The 21,766-nt window shown below is 42.6% G+C and overlaps 2 protein-coding genes across 8 annotated transcripts in view; both read right to left on the reverse strand.

Moving 5' to 3' along the window:
- LPCAT2 (lysophosphatidylcholine acyltransferase 2) overlaps positions 1-21,766 on the reverse strand; it is a 29,601-nt gene that overhangs the window by 1,547 nt on the left and 6,288 nt on the right. For both annotated transcript variants that reach the window (XM_026686337.2, XM_087971440.1), the window contains exons 2-13: positions 18,760-18,899; positions 16,228-16,445; positions 15,414-15,526; positions 14,308-14,368; positions 13,868-13,926; positions 13,301-13,335; positions 12,418-12,472; positions 11,830-11,912; positions 10,832-10,957; positions 7,789-7,942; positions 1,632-1,730; positions 3-144 (exon numbers count right to left, since the gene is read on the reverse strand). In XM_026686337.2, the coding sequence (XP_026542122.2) occupies positions 3-144; positions 1,632-1,730; positions 7,789-7,942; positions 10,832-10,957; positions 11,830-11,912; positions 12,418-12,472; positions 13,301-13,335; positions 13,868-13,926; positions 14,308-14,368; positions 15,414-15,526; positions 16,228-16,445; positions 18,760-18,899 (1,285 nt within the window). The remainder of the gene's footprint in view (positions 1-2; positions 145-1,631; positions 1,731-7,788; positions 7,943-10,831; positions 10,958-11,829; positions 11,913-12,417; positions 12,473-13,300; positions 13,336-13,867; positions 13,927-14,307; positions 14,369-15,413; positions 15,527-16,227; positions 16,446-18,759; positions 18,900-21,766) is intronic.
- Positions 5,172-7,625, reverse strand: LOC113424573 (calpain small subunit 1-like). Of its 6 annotated transcripts, none has more exons than XM_087971444.1 (2): positions 7,006-7,625; positions 5,172-6,963 (listed from the first exon to the last, which is right to left on the reverse strand). In XM_087971444.1, exons 1-2 carry the CDS (start codon positions 7,235-7,237, stop codon positions 6,200-6,202), a joined length of 996 nt encoding a protein of 331 aa, XP_087827570.1. In that variant the 5' UTR covers positions 7,238-7,625; the 3' UTR covers positions 5,172-6,199. The 6 variants fall into 6 exon arrangements, with proteins under 6 accessions (XP_087827570.1, XP_087827573.1, XP_087827572.1 ...); XM_087971447.1 differs by having other exon boundaries at positions 5,172-7,116; positions 7,186-7,624; XM_087971446.1 differs by having other exon boundaries at positions 5,172-7,119; positions 7,186-7,624.

Consider the following 21,766-nt stretch of genomic DNA (forward strand, 5'->3'; position numbering starts at 1 on the left):
ACCATAGGAGAGTTTGTTAGATTTGTCAGCATCAATCTCCTTGAAGAGGTTTGAAACATCGAGGTCAGGAAGCCCAAGTGATGAACGGAGAATTAGGGCAAATTCGTCTTCCGTTATGCTGCCATCTTCATCAATGTCGAAAAGCTGAAAACAAAGAGGGTGGGTCAGGAAGGAGGACAAAGCTCAGCTTCCAGACATCTCCACATCAATCTTTGAATGCATGGAAAACCCTTCCCAGATTTCTTTTAAAGCCATCCGAGGATTGGCATTCTGTCCACCCCTTTTGAAGGCTCTGCTTTTCGTCTTGAAGTGGTAGAAGACTTAGTTCCCATAAGAACCAACTTCTCTGTTATGAACTTCTCGCTACTTTAGAGCCACGTAGTCAGGAGGTGGGCTGCTGGGGGTTCATGTGGGTTCAGGAGAAACCCTGGCTAAGAATCTGTGCAGTTTGGAGAACCCCCAAATCCCACTCCTGGATGGCCCTGCCCACCCCTCCCCTCCCAGGAGTCCCCACACAGCCTGTTTTGGATGCAGATAATGGCAGGGCGCGCACGGAGGCTCAAGGAGGGTGAAAAATGGGCCTCCCGGAAGTTCAGGAAGGCCGGAAATGGGCCTGTTTCCGGCTTCCAGAGAGCCTCCAGAGCCTGGGGGAGGCTATTTTCACCCTCTTGGAGGCTCGAGGAAACCTCGGGAGTCTGGGAAGGGCAAAAACACCCCTCCCACACACACACACACCATGTGCAAGAGTCCGACTAGGCCACGCCCACCGCAGCCATGCCCACCCAGCAATCAGGAAGAGAACCACCCCTGCATGTAGTCCCATTCTCAGAAGAACACCTAGTATCACCCAAATCATGGCTTCCCCATCAGGAAGAGCACCTGATTTCAGATCAGAAGGCCGGAGTAATAAGAGATGTAGCAGTGCCAAGTGACAGCAACATCAAAAGGAGGAGGAGGAGGGGAAGTTGGAGAAAGATCAGGGTCTGAAGGGGGAACTAAAGAAGATCTGGAAAAATCAAGGCCAGTTTGGTTCCCAGGTGGTAGGAGCACTCAGGACTGTGTCTCTTAAGCTGAGAGAGTGGATCCAATAGATCCCAGGAACAACTTCAGAGCTCTCTGTCCAGAAGAGTGCAGGGCTAGGAACAGCTAAGATACAATATACAATATACAACCGTCCAATTTCCAGGATTCTTGTACAGGATCCGAGATGGTGAAAAAAAAACACAGACCACCCATAGGAGAAAGGAAGTAAATAAATATATGGCCCGCAATTTTGTGAAGCTTTCACATGATGAGCTCTTGATCATGAAAATTTAGACTTGTTAGTCTAAAAGGATGCCATCGTCCCATTTAGAGTGCAGTGGATCAAGGAATCTCAAAACTTGGCAACTTTTAAGACTTGTGGACTTCAACTCCCAGAATTCCCCAGCCAACCATTCTGAGAGTTGAAGTGCACAAGTCTTAAAGTTGCCAAGTTTGGAGACCAGAGACTAACAAGACTGTCCTCATCCAATGATTCCCAGGTTGATGTGCCAGGCTCTGCACAAATCTCTCCACCCACAGATATGCCCTACCTGTAATTGCAGATCCGTGCTGCAGCACACCTTGAGTCCTCAATGAAGAGGATTTACCTGAAATGCCATCTGAATCGTCTGCTCCGTGTTGGCAGGATTGCACAGGACTGACAAACCAATCACATATTCTCGAAAATCAATGGTCCCATCGCCGTTCTGAACGAGACACAAGACAATCACAAACATTGTTGAAGTTGCTTCGTGATGCTGACGTCTCTTTCCCTTATCCATTCGGTGGATGTCCTTTCAAAACAACCATTCCATCAAGAAAGCAATCCTTCTTTTCATTAAACATACCCAATTCCAGCAACCGTTCTTCGTATGTTTTAGCCTTCAGTCCCCTAAAAATAATGGTGATGAAGAACATAACAACAGTAACAACAACCAACCAAGTAGTGAGAACAGATCCTTGGCAAGAGCCCAAAAAGTCTGAATCAGATTTTATAAGATCCAAGAAAGAGGCAACAGACTTTGTGGAGTTATTCACTGCAGGGCGGCGCCCTTTCAAAATCTTTCTGGCTTGGCATTCAGGCCCAAATAATTGCACCCTCTTTCAGTCTGCCAGTGTCAGCACAGAAAGGGTTAAACTTACAGACTTGAATACCAGCCTTAGGGAGATAATTACATTCCTGGTTTCAAAGGAGAACGGAATGCAACCCACAATGGGAACAGCCCTTGAAAACTTCTATCTTCCTTCTGGAATGTAGGAAGAATGACTTCTGCTGGGGGGAGGAGCAAAGAAAAAAAAAAGAATGCCTTTGCTTGAACAAAAAATAAAGTTTTGTTAACTTTTCCAACAAAGTAGGCCTGGACTTTTGTTCAATTCTGTTCCTTTTCTGAACTGAGCCTCTGAAAGCAAACAAAAACACCAACCTATTGTTTCCTATTGTTTCTCTTATTCTTCTTTTATTTTTCTTATATGTACCCATTTCATGTATTCACAACTATGTATACACTTATACTTATCTTGTAAACAATTGGCAAATCAAATAAATAAATAAATAAATAAATAAAATAAATAAACCTGAATCCCCCTAGTGAGGTTATAGGCAGCCCCTGAAACTACCTGGGCAGGTAAGGCTTGTGAGCCCAAAATGTACACTAGGACACTCTCCCAAATCCAAAGCTCTTTGAGTCATCTGCCTGAAACCCTCTCCTAAAATTTTAATTGAGCCCCGCCCCCCCCAAAGTTCATTTCCGTAAACACGTTTGTGACCATGTCACAATTCCCTGCAAACAAATTACAGAAGAGCAGCTCCAGATACAGATTTTAGCTGCCAAGAAACTTTGGCTTCTCTCTTCACCCTCCTAAATCAAGAATGTTGTGTTTTGAACAGATGCAAAAAACCCAGTTGGCAAAACAAACATGAATTGCCCCCACACCTCTCTAGAACAGGAAAAGAAGTGACGGCCGCTCTTTACGGTGCCAAAATGAGCCTCCGAGGTGTTTCTTTTTTAAGGAGATTTCCAGGAAACCCCATGGGTTTTGACCTTCCTTGACCTACGAGGGCGAATTCTTGACTCTCCTTTGGAAAGGAAGTGGGGCTGGTTTCAGGATTGCCATCCATCGACTTTCTCTGCTTCCATGTGACGTTTCTGCCTCTTGGAAGCTTGCCTTGAAAAGGGGAGGGAAGGGAAGGGAAGGGCTGGACTTTCGCTGCGTAGATTTGTCAGCGATGCTTATTTTGGCCTACAGAGATCAGCAGCCGCTCTTGTGATGCAGTAGAAAAGCAGCACCTGGCTTGATCCCAGCCAGCCAAGGCAAGGTTATGACTCGGAGAGGTAGCCTCAGAACTGCAAGGGGGAGCAGTTAGGGCCTTACAACATCTTAGCCCCAAAGCAGAGGGAGGATCCTTGAATGCGTTGCCAAGAAACCAGCCCATCAAATGATCAATGGTGTGCATAAGCGCACCAATGTGCCTACCGTCCCTGTCCTATTGTTTCTCTTGTTCTTCTTTTATTTTTCTTATATGTACCCATTTCATGTATTCACAACTATGTATACACTTATACTTATTATCTTGTAAACAATTGGCAAATCAAATAAATAAAATAAATAAATAAAATAAATAAATAAAGGGAACTGCTTGACTCTCGAGGGAGGCCTTGTTTTCCTTGCAAAGGAATATGCAGGAGAGAGAGAGAGACAGAAAGAGAGAGAACCAAAATGAAGGTGTGTTTCTGTACTTAAAGAAGGGACGGGCAATTAAAAACAGAGTAGTATTTCAATACAGTTCCCCACCTCTTCAAAAAGATCTGCAATGGAAACTTGCCCCCAAAAAAAAAACTTTAAACATATTCCTTGGCTAAAGCAGCCCTCTAAATCAGGGGTCTCCAAACTTGGCAACTTTAAGACTTGCATAGCTGGCTGAGGAATTCTGGGAGTTGAAGTCCAAAAGTCTTAAAGTTGCCATGTTTGGAGACCTCTACTCTAAATAATGCAAGTACATCCATGGGGTGAATCTTTTATCTCCTTATTTGGTGGCACCACCCTTGTAAGATGGTCTTTCTTTTTTTTTTCCTTTTAAAAGGATGGAATTATCCCGAGAAACATCAATAGCCCAAAACAACAGGAGGGACAACTTCAGCCAGTTCGCACCACTTTGGGAGAACTGGTTGTTATCTTTCTGAGCAGTTTGGTGAACTGGTTGTTGGAAGAAATCATTAGGGCAGAGAACCGGTTGTTCAATTATTTGAATCCCGCCACTGCGTAAGGCCCAACATCAGATCATGCATTTAACGTAGTAACAATGATCAGATAGGACCCAAAGACACATATGAACAATTTCAAATGGATGGATGGATGATTTCAATGGCCAGAGAGAATGACATGGTTTTAGGGAGAACCAGGTAATGAGGAGGAATATTTTTTAATATAATCCGGGGCACTCAGAGTCTTAATAAGGCCTGCAGCTGCACGATCTGGCTATCCAGAGTTTAGAAAGCTGCCCAGTTGGGTTCCTCAACTAAAACAAGGAACTTTTCTGGAACAGTAAATTATCCTCTGAAACTTTTGGCCAAGGAGAGACACAGCTATCACAACTGTCATGGAGCAAGCAATTAGAACATGCCCTCTTTCTCCGAGCTGGTTTGGAGATGCTGCTTCTCATATTATTTCAACTAGAGTTTTTCCAACTAGAGTTGGGTCAAGAAGGCATGAAGGCCAGTACCTCCAAAACACTCAACTCACCACAGGAAAAGCCCCAAATCAAGTCAACACACAATGGCATAGATTTGAGTCACGGAGCCCATCAAAATCAGTGAGAAAGAACAAGCACATTTTGAGACCTCTACCAGATTTACTCAGAGCAAAGATCTGTTCCAGAGGAGATAGAGATGTCATCTTTGGGTCTGTCCAAGTCACCACATCTAAAGTATTTTTCCAGGTCAAAAACAAATAACCAAGTTTAATCCAGGGCCTCATTTCTCCACCTGCCACAAATGCTCACAGCTTAAGATGGTCAAGAGTTTTATGTCAACCCACACATATAAAGCAGGATTTCTTTGGAAAAAAAAGAAAGGTCTAGTAAAGCAAAGTATATCACTCCCTGCCACTTTGGGCCACATAGCTACAAAACAATCAAACAACCCACAGTATTCTCCTTTTGTTATCATCCAAGTTTATTTTCTCTTCTTTACAACGGAGAGACCTTTAAATGACTAGTCAGAAAAGATCTATTTTTGCCACAATTTCTTTCAACAAACCAGCAAAAGCAACAAAAAACATGCTAACCCAGAAGCTGCAGGTGTCATCTTCCTCTGATTGTGTTTACACAACGTGTTGTTTTCCAAATCTCCCAGAGTGCTATTTCCACCACTCCAAATTGCCATAACTGACTATGATGGAAACATAGATATCCGGAATCTACAGGGGAACAGGCTGGGTGAGCCAATTATTCATATTATTCCTTCAAAAATGAGTTTAAAATCCTGATCAGAGGACACCAGAGCTCCTGGCATAACTGAGATCCCAGGTTATGTTCAACAATAGAAACATCTGTAAATTAAAGTCAGTCAGACTTTTGAAAAAGCACAAGAAGAACTAGCTTAACCAGACCAGGGAGATTATTCAAGGCTTAGAATCCCTGAATATCAATTTACGAGGAGAAGATAAGAACAATATTGGAAACAAAATACGTAAAGGACATCAAAACATACTCTCCTAAAGCAGAGAGGGAGTGAATTTGGAATTATGATAATAACAGTCGCTTCGTTTTGCACAATGTAGGCGTTAACCTAAGGAGAGCAGGCTATCTTTTATTTTGCAACAAAATACTGGGTTTTCCTCCTAATTGCCTATGAACTAACCCCCAGGTTCCCACACATTTCCAACAGTGCTAACATGAGCTTACAACCTTAATACTGTTGCAGAATTCAGGCACAGACATGAACAACAAACCAAAACATAAGCAATAAGCAAATGTTCTTTAAAAATGCATGCGTTGGCTAATCTCAATAACCCACAGGTGCTATCAGCCAAAAGGCACTCACTGTAAGCAGGAAGGTTTAATTCAAGTCTTGGCAGAAGCAATTTTACATCTAGCCCTCTTCCCTCAATCCCCCCATAAATGGTACAGTCCAAGGTGGAGCAAACCACTGCTTTGTCTTTCCAGCTCTTGCTTGTTTTAAGAGTACATAGTGAGCTGCAACCACTCTTCAATATTCATCTGGACTTTTCCATCACCACGTCGGTCCAGGGATTTGAAGGCCCGGAACATTCCATCCAGACGGACCAAGCAGCTGATGAAGTTGTTGAAATCCATGGTGCCGTCTTCGTCAGCATAACGGCGGATCATCAGGGCGTAGAGCTGCTCATGGAGGTTAAACCCGGCGGCCTTGAAAGCCGCGGGCAGATTCCTCATCTCGATTCTCCCTGCCGGGCCGGCGTACTCTTTGAAAGAGCACTGCCACTTCTTGATGTTGTTCCAGAGATACCTGAACTGGTAGAAGTCCAGCTTGCCCGTGGCATCGCTGTCCATGACGGCCACCATGCTTCGGCAAGTGTCCAGGCTGAAGCTTTCGGACTGCAGGTCCTGATGGCGGGCCATCACCTTGTTGAGGATGTTCATCAGCTCGGTGGCACACACTTCCATGTCATCGCCGGCCAGTTGGGCAAAGAGCCTTCGGAACTGGCGTAGTTCCTCACTTTCGTTGGCTTCCACATTGGCAAAATGGCTGCGAGGAGCTGGCGGGGGCTCTGGTTTGTACTGGGCTGCGGCTTCACTGATGATGTTCACCAGACCTCCGAGAAGACCCAAAACGTTGGTGGCTTTGCTGCCACCGCCACCACCACCACTGCCTCCTCCTCCACCACCACCACTGCCTCCTCCTCCTCCTCCTCCTCCAGACAAGAGTCCACCAAGGCCTTGTATGAGGGCACCTCCAGTACCTCCTCCACCTCCTGTCAAGTTCTTCAAGAAGGCTCCAGCACCACCACCACCTCCACCTCCTCCTCCTCCTCCAGCACCACCACCTCCTCCTCCTGTCAAGTTCTTCAGGAAGGCTCCAGCACCACCACCTCCTCCTCCTCCACCACCACCACCTCCTCCTCCTGTCAAGTTCTTCAGGAAGGCTCCGGCACCACCACCTCCTCCTCCTCCTCCACCGCCACTGCCTCCGCCACCACTGGTGGCCGCATCTAGCAAAGCTTGAGCAAGGAACATGGTGGAGAGCCCCAGAACCTGCAGCGTCTTTCAGAAGCTCTGAGTGTGTGTGTGTGTGTGTGTGAAGACAGCCGAGCTGGGCGTGTTCTGCAAGAACGGATTCTGCTGCCAAAGGAAATAGCAATCCTTCATGTCCGCACACGTCATGTTTTCCACAGCTGGAATTTATTGTGGGCACGGGGCCTCGCCCAAGCTGAGCGGAGGTGGAATTTTCCTTCTGCAAATTTGGAAGGGGGAAGACTTTTCAAGCAACCCCTCCCTCTTCAGTCTTTTCTCTGGTTTGTTGGCTCTTCTACAAATCCTAGTGCCCACCTCCAGCTCAACACTGCAGAACTTCTCATCAGTTTTATATTACATATTGCAATTCTCTTTTCTTTATGCACACATACAAGATCGATCTCTCTCTGTCTCTCCCTCCCTCCCCTCCTCTCTCTCTCTGTGTGTGTTTCTCTCTTTCCCCTCCCCCCACCTCTTTCCCATGAGCTTCATTTCTGCAAGCACTACAATGCTCGTTTTGTTTTGCCCTTGGCAGGAGCGGACACAGTACTTACTCTGTCAAAGAGAGTAAACAGTTCTTGCAAGACATCCGAGATAGGCAGCTTCAGATAGTTAGCAAACTCCTCAATCCCGATCCGACCACCTTTGGACGTGCTGGCGATCTTTGCAAATTGATCCAGCTGCTCCCGGATGCTGTCCCATTTGAGGCTATCCAAAAAGAGGGAGGGGAAGGAGAGGAAGAGAAGGGGTGACCTGAAGCAGCCTCTACTTTTCAAGAGGAAACTCAGGCCTGGAAGCCAGAACAGTTAACTAAGAGGGAAGCAATTCACATTTATGAGGTGGAGATCTGTCTCTTAAGAGTTATAAACACGCATTTAAGCAGCAGTTAGATCTCTTTATGGGATACGTGCATAAAAAGGAGAAAGGAGGTTTTTTAAAAAAGAAGCTTATAGCCAGATATATATGGTGCATAGACAAATTTGTGCAATTATGCATTTCAGCACTTTTTGCACATATTGTGCCTGAAAACTCCACTCTTAATGTTGCCCAATCCATATCTTATTGCATCTTTAAATGTTTACTGTTCTCTCTCTCTCTCTCTCTCTCTCTCTCTCTCTCTCCTCCTCCCCCCTCTCTCTCCCACCCAACCCTCATCCCAGTCTCCAAAAATCTATCTGCAGCCCACAGAAGCCCTTCTAGTTTCTGGATCTATTACTTGGAACCCTGGCATTGAAAAAAATGAAAAGAGCAAAAAAAGATAAGGCAGAGCAAAAAGCAAAGATAAGGCAGGCCACTTCAGTCCAAACTTTTGCATCCACTTGTTCCAGGGGATAAAAGATACATAAATGGGGTGTCAACAAATTTCCTTGTGGACTCAAGCATCAAGCAACTTTCTGGGAAATGAGCACTATGTCTCAACACACCCACCGGAAACTTTTGGATAATCACTGAAATTGCCCACAAGGCTAAGAAGTCCAACTGAGCCCTCCATGTGTGCATAGAGCTGCCAGAAGACAAGAATGGTTAAGACAAAAGGGGCGACTAGGGAGTAAGGCTTGGAGGTGATTGGCCCCTCCCATAAGACCTAAAGGAGGAGCAAAGGGACAGGAGTCTTTGCAGGAAGCAACTTTGTTCGTACTGGTTGGTTTGAAACCTGAAGCTCTGTGTTGAATTTGTGGCCCGTTTGGCCTTGTATAACTAATTGAAATAAAGAGAAAAGGGTTGTGGGACTAATGTATGTTTGTTAGCGTCTTCATAAACCTTAGACAGAACATCCTGGGAGTTTTCTCCCAACCCTACTCAGGTTTCAGGTCAGCTTCAATGCCACCAATTTCTATTTATAACCAGAGAAAGTTCAACCCATGAACAGCAGATGCTAGAAACTAAATCCCAGGCTCGATGATCCCACGATCCTCACCTTTTTCCCTGGATCCCTCCAGCTCTCTGACTAAGCAGAAAGATTCTAGGGCAACTGCAGGGACCATCCAATTCTAGTCCTCCAGATATATTATTTATTTACATTCCCACCTTTATTATTAACTCAAGGCAGCGAACATACCTAATGCAACAGTTTTCTAGACACAAGGACAGTTTTTTTCCCCAAAAGCCATCACTCTGCTAAACAAATAATTCCCTCAACACTGTCCAACTATTTACAAAGTCTGCACTACTATTACTGTTAATCTTCTCATCACTCCCCTATCACCCATCCCCTCCCACTTGTGACTGTATGACTATAACTTTGTTGCTTGTATCCTTACGATTTATATTGGCTGTTTCCTAGTATGATTTGATTGCTTATTTGTACCCTATGACTATCATTAAATGTTGTACCTTATGATTCTTGACCCTTGATGAATGTATCTTTCCTTTTATGTACACTGATAACATTTGCACCGACAAATTCCTTTCGTGTCCAATCACACTTGGCCAATAAAGAATTCTGTTCTGTTCTGTTCTATTCTATTCTACATTCCATTATTCTATTCTATTCTATTCTATTCTATTCTATTCTATTCTATTCTATTCTATTCTATTCTATTCTGTTCTGTTCTATTTTCTGTTCTATTTTCTGTTCTATTTTCTGTTCTAATTCTATTCTATTCTATTCTATTCTATTCTATTCTATTCCATTCCATTCCATTCCATTCCATTCCGTTCCATATTCCATTATTCTACTCTACTCTACTCTATTCTCGACTCACAACAGTTCATTCACTGACCATTCAAAGTGACACTGGGAAAAAAGGGCCATCTGACCATTTTTCACACTTATGACTGTTGTAGCATCCCTGTGGTCATGTGATTCCCTTTTACGACTTTCTGGCCAGCAAAGTTAATGGGAAAACCAGATTCACTTAACATCCATGCTACTAACTTTAACAACTGCATTGATTCACTTAATAGCAGTGGCAAGAAAGTTCACAAAATGGGGCTAGAACTGACTTGACAAATGTGTCAATTAGCAACATAAATTTTGGACTCAATACTCAGAGTTTTGCAGCATTAATTCAGCACCAGAAAAACAAACACAGATGGCTGAGGCTTCATTTAACATATTCATAAACATAATAAGTCGATTTTACAAATCATTTGTAGATTTCTCCAACATGGAGCAAACTCAGACAGAAACATGTTGCAAGTAACTTCAGCAGACATGTTACAAGTACAGAGCAGAACAGCAACTCAGCTTCAGCTCAAGAAACAGACCTCAGTTTCACTTTAGTTCAGCAGGCAGGCAAGATACACAGCAGAGGAGAGAAGCAGTTTCATCTTCAATAGACAGACTCAGAGTTTAACATAGCTGCCTAAGCTACTTCTAGTTTCAGTTTCCAAACGGTCCTCATTGGCTGACTTAGCTGCTATACCTATTCATTGCCTAACCTTGTTACCATGCTCTATTCCAGTTCATGAATATACTCTGACACTCAATTGTAGTTATAAGTTGACGGCTGCCTGTATTCTTCTTCCTTCTTCTTCTCCTTCTTATTTTTTATTCTTTCTTTTTTATTCTTATTTTTATTTTATTGCTATCGTTTTTATTCCTCCTATTTTTCCCATGACAACCCACCCTGTGAACTGAGTTGGCCTACTTACTTCAACTTCTTGCTGATTTTTGTGAATTCGACCAAACCAGCTTCCATGGGGAGAGTTAACTGCCCTGCTGAAATCATGAGCCGACAATCTTCGTAAGTGTGATCCGTGACAGGCACACCCAAAACGCTGAGATTGAAAGACACAAAACCCACAAAAATCAGTTCAGTGCTAAACTTAAAAGCAGCTGCTCAAATGCCACGGCTAAGCGGACTAAGGCAGGTGACACCTGGAGATCTTCCACAAACTCCAAATAAAAAAGCATATTTAATCAGGAGAACATAAACATCGAAAAGGCTCTCCAAGGAAAATGGCCGATGCAGTCATTTCTTTGGTCTTTGCCAGAAATTTCTTGCCTCCTACGGCTATAAAAATAATTCTTCTGGATGAGGAGGAATCCAGAAAAAATTATTCATCCAGGAGGAAGGGAGGGAGGGAGGAAGGAAGGAAGGGAAGGAGGGAGGGAGGGAGGGAAGGAAGGAAGAAAAGGAAGGAAGGAAGGAAGGAAAAAAAGGAAGGAAGGAAGAAGGGAAGGAAGGAAAAGGAAAGAAGGAAGGAAAAGGGAGAAAGGAAGGAAAGAAGAAGGGAAGGAAGGAAGGAAAGAAAAGGGAGGGAGGGAGGGAAGGAAGGAAGAAAAGGAAGGAAGGGAGGAAAAAAAGGAAGGAAGGAAGAAGGGAAGGAAGGAAAAGGAAAGAAGGAAGGAAAAGGGAGGAAGGAAGGGAAGAAAGGAAGGAAAGAAGAAGGGGAGGAAGTAAGGAAAGAAAAGGGAGGGATGGAGGGAAGGAAAGAAAAGGAAAGAAGGAAGGAAAAGGGAGGAAGGAAGGAAGGAAAGAAGAAGGGAAGGAAGGAAGGGAGGGAGGGAGAGAGGGAGGGAGGGAGGATCTGTGAGAAAGCTCACATATCCAGGCTGTAAAAATAAAATCTTTCCAATGCCCCCTAGATGGTGCAACAACCTGCTCACTCTATTGCAAATAAAGACATTTTCTCCTACAAACACTGACCTTGCCATTTTGTTACGGACTCTGTTGGCAAAAAGGACGGGGTCTTTCTTTTCTGCCTCCGATGGGGCATGAACAGGGAGGAACTGAAAAATAAAGACAGCCTCAGTAAAAAATAAAGGCAGCCTCAGTGTAATGGTCCAACAGAGTTTGCAGCTTTTTAATTTATTTCTCAGCTAAGGGGAAGGTAAGATTGTCTGCCACAAGAGGGAGGTACAACCATAGGAAAGGAAAACCTGCTCCTTAAAAAAAACAAAAAAACGAGGCATTATTTTGCACCATGTTGAGAAAAAACTTAGAATTAAAACATCAAATAGAAACACTTTTCTTTCTTTCTTTCTTTCTTTCTTTCTTTCTTTCTTTCTTTCTTTCTTTCTTTCTTTCTTTCTTTCTTTCATTTTCTTTTTTTTCTTTCTTTCTCTTTCTCTATCTCCCTCTCCCTTCCTCCCTCCATTTTTTCTTTTTCTCCTTCCTTTCCTTTCCTTTCTCTCCCTTTCTCTCTTTCTCGCTCCTTCCCTTCCCCACCAATAAGTAAGAAATGGACACAATTTATTCCGCTTAACCAGCCATCATTCTTTTCTTCTTCCTTACCTCCACTTCAATTTTCGTAAAAACCTGGCACAGAGTCAGCACTAATGCCTGTTTGCTAAAAAAAAAAACAAAGAAAGAAAGAAAATACGTACAAGGTTGCTTTGTAGCATTCAGCATTCAGATTAATTCCTCTAAGATTTCACTTAACAGCTGTTGTAAAAATGATTAAACAATTGGGCCTGGTCATGTGGGCGCTTCAATTTACAACCACAATGATTAACAACAGAAATTCTGGTCTGTTGTTGTACTCCAGAGGAGGAGGAGGAAGAGGAGGGGGAGAGGGAGGAGAAGAAGGAGAAGGAGAAAGAGGAGGAGGAGGAGAGGAGGAAGAGGAAGAGGAGAAGGGGAAGAAGAAAAGGAGAAGAGGAGAGGAGGAGGAAAAGGAGGAGGAGAGGAGGAAGAGGAGGAGGAGGAGAGGAGAAGAAGAGGAGAAGGAGAAGGAGAAAGAGGAGGAGGAGGAGAGGAGGAAGAGGAAGAGGAGAAGGGGAAGAAGAAAAGGAGAAGAGGAGAGGAGGAGGAAAAGGAGGAGGAGAGGAGGAAGAGGAGGAGGAGGAGGAGGAGAGGAGAAGAAGAGGAGAAGGAGAAGGAGAAAGAGGAGGAGGAGGAGAGGTGGAAGAGGAAGAGGAGAAGGAAAAGAAGAAAAGGAGAAGAGGAGAGGAGGAGGAAAAGGAGGAGGAGAGGAGGAGGAGAGAAGAAGAAGAGGAGAAGGAGAGGAGGAAGAGGAGGAGAATCACCAGCTCCATCATTATCATTATTACCAATTGCCACCACAAACCCTTTGATCTGTGTAACAATTTTAAAAAGGCATCAATGCTCAAAACTGTTGCATTAACTAACCCGCCTAACACAAATAAGTCATTTCTGTCCCAAGGATTTGACTTACAAGCTGTATCCCTGCCAGGTCCATGTCACAGTATCCTGGAGGAATTAAATGAAAGGGAAAAAGAGAGAATTTATTCAACAATAAGAAGACATGATTACAAAACGAATCAAGGCTGGGAAGTCAAGGTTTTTCAAGTAGCAAGCTGCAGGTTAGGAAGAAAAGGAGGACACAGTGGTACAAATTGTACAACCTTTTTTTTGTGTGTGTGTGGCAGTCATTAAGCAAACACTCCAGCCGTTAACCAAACCAGCAATTCTTTATTCAGTAAATAATTTTACTAAAATCCAGGAGCCGGGTTTCAGTAAAATTGTCATAAAACATGATCACGAGCATGGGATACTTCAAACAACATCCATAAATGCAGTTGTGTTGCCAAATGCTTGAAGTTGGTGACTTTAAATCTAGGTCAAAGCAGCCCAAGATGGTTCCATTATAACTTGGAACTGTTGCAAAGTGACTAGTCATAAGTCGAGGGGCACCTGTACAACTGAGCTAATTTCCCTGTGAATAAAGTGCGCACAGGAATTTCAAGAGGGAAATCTCCTTCTGTCTAAATTCAAAACTTACCAACTTGTTGGGGTAGCGAATAACCACGGGTTGAACAGGAACCCCAGGAATAAAAGCTCCTAAAAATAAAAGCAATTTATTTTAAGGTTCCTGCATCTTTAGCTTGGAACTCCAGCATTTGTAGAAAGTAAATAATATCTATTTACCTCAAAATAAAATAAATGTGATAAAAAGTTCCCCAGTGCTCAAAAAAGAGGCCATTTTTTTGACCCTCATTCTCTCTTTCCCTCATGGCATCCTGTTAGAAATTCCGTTTATATAAAGCACCAAACAGAGCAAACAAACAGCACAGTCACCATGTGCTTTACTGCTCAACTATATTACTGTAATAGGAAACAGGAAACTAAAAAATCCATAACAATGTTTGAAATGACTGGCATACAGCCTGAACTGTTCCTTCTGCTTTTCCAAAATAAGTCATCCAGCGAAGCCTTTCTCACCTGATTTAAATGTGATCAAACACGATCGATTTGTACACGTTCCTTCTGGAAAAATCATTACCTAGAATGCAGGAAAGAAGGAAAGAAAGAAAAAAGCAAAGAAAGAAAGAAAGAAAGAAAGAAAGAAAGAAAGAAAGAAAGAAAGAAAGAAAGAAAGAAGAAAGAAAGATCATTTATGTTTAATTATTCTGCAGATTTGACAATTCCTGCTTCAGGTTTGACTGTAGTGGAAACAATGCTTCTCTCAAACAGCAGCTGAGAAAGTTAACCCTGATTTCTCTCTAAATCTTAAACACTGGGACAGTTTAATAAAATCCTTTTTAACCGCCAGAGGGCACTCTAAAATCGCTCTGGTTTTTCAGGTACAGATATTACTAAGTTTACCAAATTTCTTCTAAAGGATAACCTCCAGAAGCATTAAGCTACAATTCTTAAAAAGAATTGGCATTTTAGGAACTGAGGTCTGGGAGAGAAAATTCACCTTGCTTGACCACCTTAATTCCACCATACAAAATGTATAAAGCACCAGAAGGTAAGACAAGAAGCAACGGATGGGAACTAATCAAGGAGAGAAGCAACTTAGAACTAAGGAGACATTTCCTGACAGTGAGAACAATTAACCAGTGGAACGGGTTGCCTTCAGAAGTTGTGGGTGCTCCATCTCTGGAGGATTTTAAGAAGAGACTGGACAGCCACTTGTTTGAAATAGTACAAGTTTTCTTGCTTGGGCAGAGGGTTGGACTAGAAAACCTTCAAACTCCCTTCCAACTCTGTTCTGTTTTGAATGCAATGCCAACCACGACTCAAGACCATTTGTTCTGCTTTTTTTTTTTTTTTTTTTGTCCATGCTAAACTTGTCTTCATTTTTGCAAAAAGGTACAGATGCAAAGGAATGCAAAGGAAAGGCAAGCTTAGAGAAAACCAAATGGGGAAGATTCAGCTAAACCCAAGCCACGGAGGGTTTGCGACAACGCCACAAAACCATGTCTTCACTGAGAAAAAAAATAGTTTCAGCTATTTTCTGCAGGAAAGCAAACCCTTCCTTCCCCTGAAGCTTCCCGAAGCTCCCGAGACTATGAAGAATGGCTGAGCTGTAGAAATGGTACCTGAGGCCATTGTTCTTCTGAGGTTGCCCGTTTTGTTATTTCGTGGATAGTATGCTTCCGTGAATCTGGGTCATTCCGTGAGACCAGCACAGGCTGGAGGGCATCAATGAACCCTATTCAAAAAAAATAAAAAATAAAATTGCAAATAAATTTGCAAAGAGAAAAAGTGGGAAAACTGTTGGTTTTGTTCTGGCCAAGGCTTCCTGAGACCGTAATTAAGCACATGCTTAATAAGAACTCTTGTTTTATTTCAGTGCTGGGAATTATGTTCATTCTCAGCCGGGAATGAGTCTCAAACAGTCCCTTGAGATAAGCACCCACCTTTCTCTCCTTTGAATTGCTGCCAACAACTAGAGTGTACTATAAAACAACCAACCAAAGTACAAAATCCACACAGAGCTTCAAGGATTAATCTGAATAGAACAAATGACTTTGCTTTCTGCAAAGATTTCATCATCTTTGCCTATCCTTTATCACTTATGGGAGGGACAATCACCTCCCAGCCTTACTCCCAAGTTGCCCCTCTTGTCTCAGCTGCTCTTGCCTTGTAGCAGCTCTGTGCACATGCACACTGGGAACAGGCGCCCTTTGTTCCTCTTCCTCGTTGCTGCCAGACTCCGGAGGCCCCAGAGGCAGCACCCCACTCCCAGATGGCCCTGGCCCCATCTCTGCATCGGATGCAGGACCCTCATCCGAGTCCTTCCCAGACTCCCGGACAGGTCCCCATTCTTCCCCACTGTCTGATTCCACTGCCATCTCCACAGGCTGCCGGCGAACTACAACAGGTTTTCTCGAGTTTTGCCGGGACACTTACTGCCAAAAATGGGCACCCAGATATTCTCTTCCTTGGATACCACAGAGGGCAAGCCCGCCACGGCACAAACAATGCTGTCAAAGAAGCTAGAGTGTGGAGCGACCACTAAGATGGGTGCCTCTTGAGGACTAGCGACTTTCCCTTTGACTTTGATTTGGAAGCCCATCGCAAAGAACAAGGTTCGACCGAAGACGAGGAGGCCAATGTGGGATATTCTCCTGGAACAGAAATAAAAAGAGATGTTTTCGTTGGGCATTTTACCGGATTAAGTACAACAAAGGGAATACATATTTGATTTTACATGCATTAACTACAGCTAGACTTGTATTTGCACAACAATGGAAAAGTGAAGAGATCCCTACAGATGAAAATGTGATTTAAAAAAATATTAGAATGTGCAAAAATGGATAGACAAACACAATCGAGGAAAAGGAAGAAACTGAGTTCACATGGGACTCATTTTATCAATGGCTAGCTAATAAAAATAGAAGTTAGAAACATGTAGATACAAGAAAAGGACTAATTATACAAGGGAGGCTTGTTAAAATGGATAAGCTGTTGTTGTTGTTGTTGTTATTGTTGTTGTTGTTATTATTATTATTATTATTATTATTATTATTATTATTATTATTATTATTATTATTATTATTATTATTATTATTATTCGCACAGTCAGCCAGATGTTCAGACTGGGTTTGGCATTTTTGTCCCCCTATTGAGTCCTTACCAAGGACCTGGAATAGGCAAATCTGGATGTTTGATGGCGTTACAGATATTGCCGCAGGATGGAAGCTGTTCCAAGTAAAGCTGCCATCCGCAATTGACTAATGGCAAATTTGTCGATTCCTATGGTGTTCAAGTGGTGCTTCAGTTGTTTTGGGACTGCACCCAAGGCACCTATGACTATTGGTACTACCCTTGCTTGCCTTTGCCATAGTCGTTCTATTTCTATTTGTAGGTCTTTGTATTTTGTTATCTTCTCCAGTTTTTTCTCTTCTATTCTGCTGTCTCCAGGAACTACCACATCCACTATCCAGACAATTATTAGTATTATTAGTATTATTAAACTAATACCAATGTAATGAATATTGTTGCAAACACTTCATTTTCTAAAAATATTTGTACCCAGACAACACACTGTTTAACTAAAAATGGAATTTTTATATGTTATAAAATTAAAAAAAAAAAGAAAAAAAAGAAATAAAGAGAGAGGTGTTGCTTTACTGGTTCCTAAGCTATCCTTCCTGGCAAATTATGGCCCCCTTTGTGGCTTGGCTGGCTCAGGAATTCTGGGAGTTGAAGTCCACAGGTCGTAAAAGGGCCCATCCTCTGGTTTAAGGCATCAGGCCAGAAACCAGGAGACTGGCATGACCTCGGGCCAGTCCTTCTCTTTCCACCCTAGAAAGGAAACAATGACAAATCGCTTCTGAAATCTGGCAAGAAAACTGCAGGGAGAAAACTTATCCAGGAAGTTGGGCAAAGAGTCAACACTGACTCAAATGTAAATATGAGTTGTACACACACACACACACACACACACACACACTGTTCAGCTATTTCCCCAGCTCTACAAGACATGGGCAGGATGCCTCTCCCCGTTTCTACAACACAAATCCTAAAGCAATTTCCAACATTTACATATGATTGACTGGCTCATTCAACCATTGCAATTCCCACCCAGTGAATCAATATGTCCTAATTATTCATTTGCATCTTTATTTACTTCCAGCCCTTTTCATTGGTTGGGCGGGGGGGGTGAGGAGGAAAGGACAGCCTATCACACTATTACTAAAACGTACAATGCAAGCAAACCCACAAAGCTATGCACAAGCAATGTGAAAAGTGTACAGTTTCAATTAAAAGCATTAAAAAAGGGAAGTAAAATTTTGGCCACCGCGTTACCAAAAAGATGTTGGGACTTTGGGGAAAAAATGCAAGGAAGAGCATTAATATGTATTATGAGATTGGTTAGCAAAATTAAAAGAAATGGGTGGATAGAGAGAAGGACAGAGTTTTGGAATAGATTTCTGAATGCTGCAGAAAATAAACATAGTTATCAAATAAATATTGTTATCATTAACCCCACAGTACAGGTCAGCCAACACTGAAACATACGCCTTCCAATCTTAAAACAAGAAGTTTAGAGTCATTCATTCGTTTTGCAAAAGGACCGAAATAAAACATTGCAGTCCTTCACTTCCGCTTGCAATAAACAAGATAAAATTAAGTCCAACACTGCATGTGTGTGAGCTTTTAATCCAGTTCTGCTCCAAAATGTTGGAATTGGTCCAAATTTCCTGTTATCTGAGCACCGTTGGGTTCTTAAGCTACATTTACAAACACAAGCAGGAGGTGATTTGTGTAGAGTCAACATTCATTTCAGGGCAGAATGAAAAATTAAGATTACGTTGCCCATAAAAAATGGCCCACGCAGCAGTTATCTCAACTGTTTCACATTCTGTGCTCTTTCCTAATCAGGTGACGCCCCCATGATAAATACAAAAAATGATCTTTAGCTATTTCCCATATTACCTTTTCCATCCTCGGAGTGGTGCTGAGCCTTTTTCAGTGGTGCAGCAGGTTGCAAGACGTGCAAAAGGCCATGCCAGCAACAGAAGGAGCAGGATGAACACAACGCGTAGAGGAAGGAGGATAAGGCCCAAGAAGAACACCTGGGAAAGAAGGGATAATGTTTAAGGAGACATCTGGACAACTTCTGGAATTCTTGGCTTCAGAAACATTAAGTCTCGGGTTAAATTTGTGCAAAGGTGACTCAATGGCTAAGACGCTGAGCTTGTCGATCAGAAAGGTCAGCCCTTCGGCGGTTCGAATCCCTAGCGCCACATCACGGAGCGAGCTCCCGTTACTTATCCCAGCTTCTGCCATCCTAGCAGTTTGAAAGCATGTAAAAAAATGCAACTAGAAAAATAGGGACCCCTTTGGTGGGAAGGTAACAGCATTCCGTGCCCCTTCAGCATTTAGTCATGCCGGCCACATGACCACGGAGACGTCTTCGGACAACGCTGGCTCTCCGGCTTTGTAACGGAGATGAGCACCGCCCCCTAGAGTCGGAAACGACTAGCACGTATGTGCGAGGGGAACCTTTACCTAAATTTGTGCATCGGGGAACAATTTTAACCAAACCACTTCTTGCTGATCAAGACAAGAAGTAATGGGTGGAAATTAATCAAGGATAAAACCAAGCTTGAACCAAGGACTTCCTGACAGTGAGAATAATAAATCAGTGGAGCAGTTTGCCTCCAAAAGTTGTGGGTGTTTGAACACTGGAGGTTTTTAAGAAGATACTGAACAGCCATTTGTCTGGAATTGTACGGGGGTCTTCTGATTCAGCAGTGGGTTGGACTTGAAAACTTCCAAGATCCCTTCCAACTTCTGTTAAACTCAAACCCGCAGATCCAGCCATCTTTCTAATATTCCCATTTAGGGTTGTCTTCCCAAAACTTATTTCAACTCATTTACTGAGTTAAAGCAGGGTATTATGCACTGGATCATAAAATAACCCAAGTTAAAGTTAACAAGCTTTGCAAGTTGTAAAAATGAAGCTGTTAAGTCTTTCGCCAATCTGATTAAATGATTTTGCAAACTCATCTGAGCCCAGCCATACCTCTGGGCTAAGAGCCATCCATTCAGTTCAACCGGAGTAATTGACCACCAAATATTTCTGAACACATATTTCTCTCTCTCTCTCTCTCTCTCTCTCTCTCTCTCTCTCTCTCTCTCTCTCTCTCTCATGAAACAATCAGAAGATGTCTGAGATGAGAAAGTTAAATAGCTAAAAATGCATTGCAGATGGGACTCCTTGCCACAAGATTCCGTGAATATCCTTAGCTTTAAAAACAGAATTTTGGGAAATTCATAAAGGAGGGATTTGTCATCAATGAATGCTGAATACAGTAAATAAGTTATGGACAAATATTGATTGGACAAAAACTGAAGTAACTTTTTAATGGCCTGGGCCAAGTCATAATCCATTAATCAACCACAGAGAGACATAGAAAACAATGCCCCATTAAGAGTAATTTAACGTGCAACCAATTCTAGCAAAACAGGTTTCATGTAAATTCTGGAAACCTTCTCCATAGTAAGATGCTTTGTTTCAAGATGTGTTTTCACCTGGCAGATGTCAGAAATAGTTAAATATTAATTTAAAGGTATACTCATATGCAGTCCAGCACTTTCACAAAAATAAAAGACTTCAATGCTTAAGGCAGACCGTATATTGGTCATTCAGGGCAAGCCTTGTTAAAAGGTAAAGGCAGAGAGAAGAAAGAAGAAAATATTCTTTGAAATGTCAGATGCGATTAGATCATCAAAAGTTTAAGTTCAGTGTTGGGTTAATTGAAGAGGTCAACCACGGCAAGGTGAACATAAAGAAAAGATCCTGATGTTCCATATTTTCAAGTTTAAAAATATCAGATATGAGAAGGAATGAGCCAGAATACTAAGGTTTTCTTCTTCTTAAAAAAAAGAAAAGAAAGGAAATTAAATCATTGTCCTCCTAACAACCAGGTTCATAATTGCAAAAGGAAAGGTAAATGGAAGCGTTCATTCTTTACAAAATAGAACAATTATTGGCAAAAGTGTACCATTCTCACCTGCAGCTAAAACAGCAGGATTTTTTTTAGTCTTCCTTATAAAATGATGAAGATATTGTTAAGTGAAGTCCTCAACCTATGACCACAGTTTGAGCCCAAAATTTCTGTTGCTAATCAAGACAGTTGCTCAGTCAATTTTGCCCCATTTCATGACCATTCTGGCCATACTTTCCCAGAATCCCTGCCGTTGTTAAGTTAGTCACATGGTTGTTAAGTGAATCTGGCTTCCCCATTGACTTGGCTTGTCCGAAGGTTCCCGAAAGGGGATCGGATGACCTCACTGTCATAAATACAATTCGTTTGCCAAGCACCTGAATTTGCATCATGCAACCATGGGGATGCTTGCAAGGGTGAAAAATGATCATAAGCCACTTTTTTTTATTGCCGTTGTAACAGTCACTAAATGAACTGTTGTAAGTTGAGGGCCATCTTCAAACAAGTATGGGCATCCTGTAGCTCAGTGAGTTTAGGAGGCATGGACTTCAGCTCCCAGAATTTACAAATTATTATGAAGAGGTGTGGGCTTCAACTCACACCGGAATTTTCAAACTACCCTGTTTCCCCAAAAATACAACCTACCCTGAAAGTAAATCCTAGCTTGATTTTTACACATGCACCCAATATAAGCCCTACCCCCCCAAATAAGCCCTGATTAAGATTCCACCCACTCCAGAGTGCATGGGTAAAAATTAAGCTAGGGTGGAGATGGGGGGTTGGAGCTGCCCTACAACTTACCTTTGGACAGTTGTAGCCAGGCCTTGCAAACCCCGACACCTGCCTTGCCAGCCCATTCCTTCTGCAGCTGGCAAGGCTGGCAAGGCTTTCCTGAAGGCCTCTGGAGCTGAGAACGATGCTCTGGATTGATCCAGATCTCTGTTATCAGCTGCAGAGACCTTCAGGAATGCTTTGCCAGCTGCAGAAGA

The sequence above is a fragment of the Notechis scutatus genome, chromosome 9 (assembly GCF_049901735.1).
Source record: "Notechis scutatus isolate UNSWTSFEM ecotype Mainland chromosome 9, rNotScu1.2, whole genome shotgun sequence".
In the NCBI taxonomy this organism is placed as follows: domain Eukaryota; kingdom Metazoa; phylum Chordata; class Lepidosauria; order Squamata; family Elapidae; genus Notechis; species Notechis scutatus.

Excerpts from the sequence above, each read along its gene's own strand:
- LOC113424573 (XM_087971443.1), bottom strand. The coding sequence starts at position 7,237 with ATGTTCCTTGCTCAAGCTTTGCTAGATGCGGCCACCAGTGGTGGCGGA.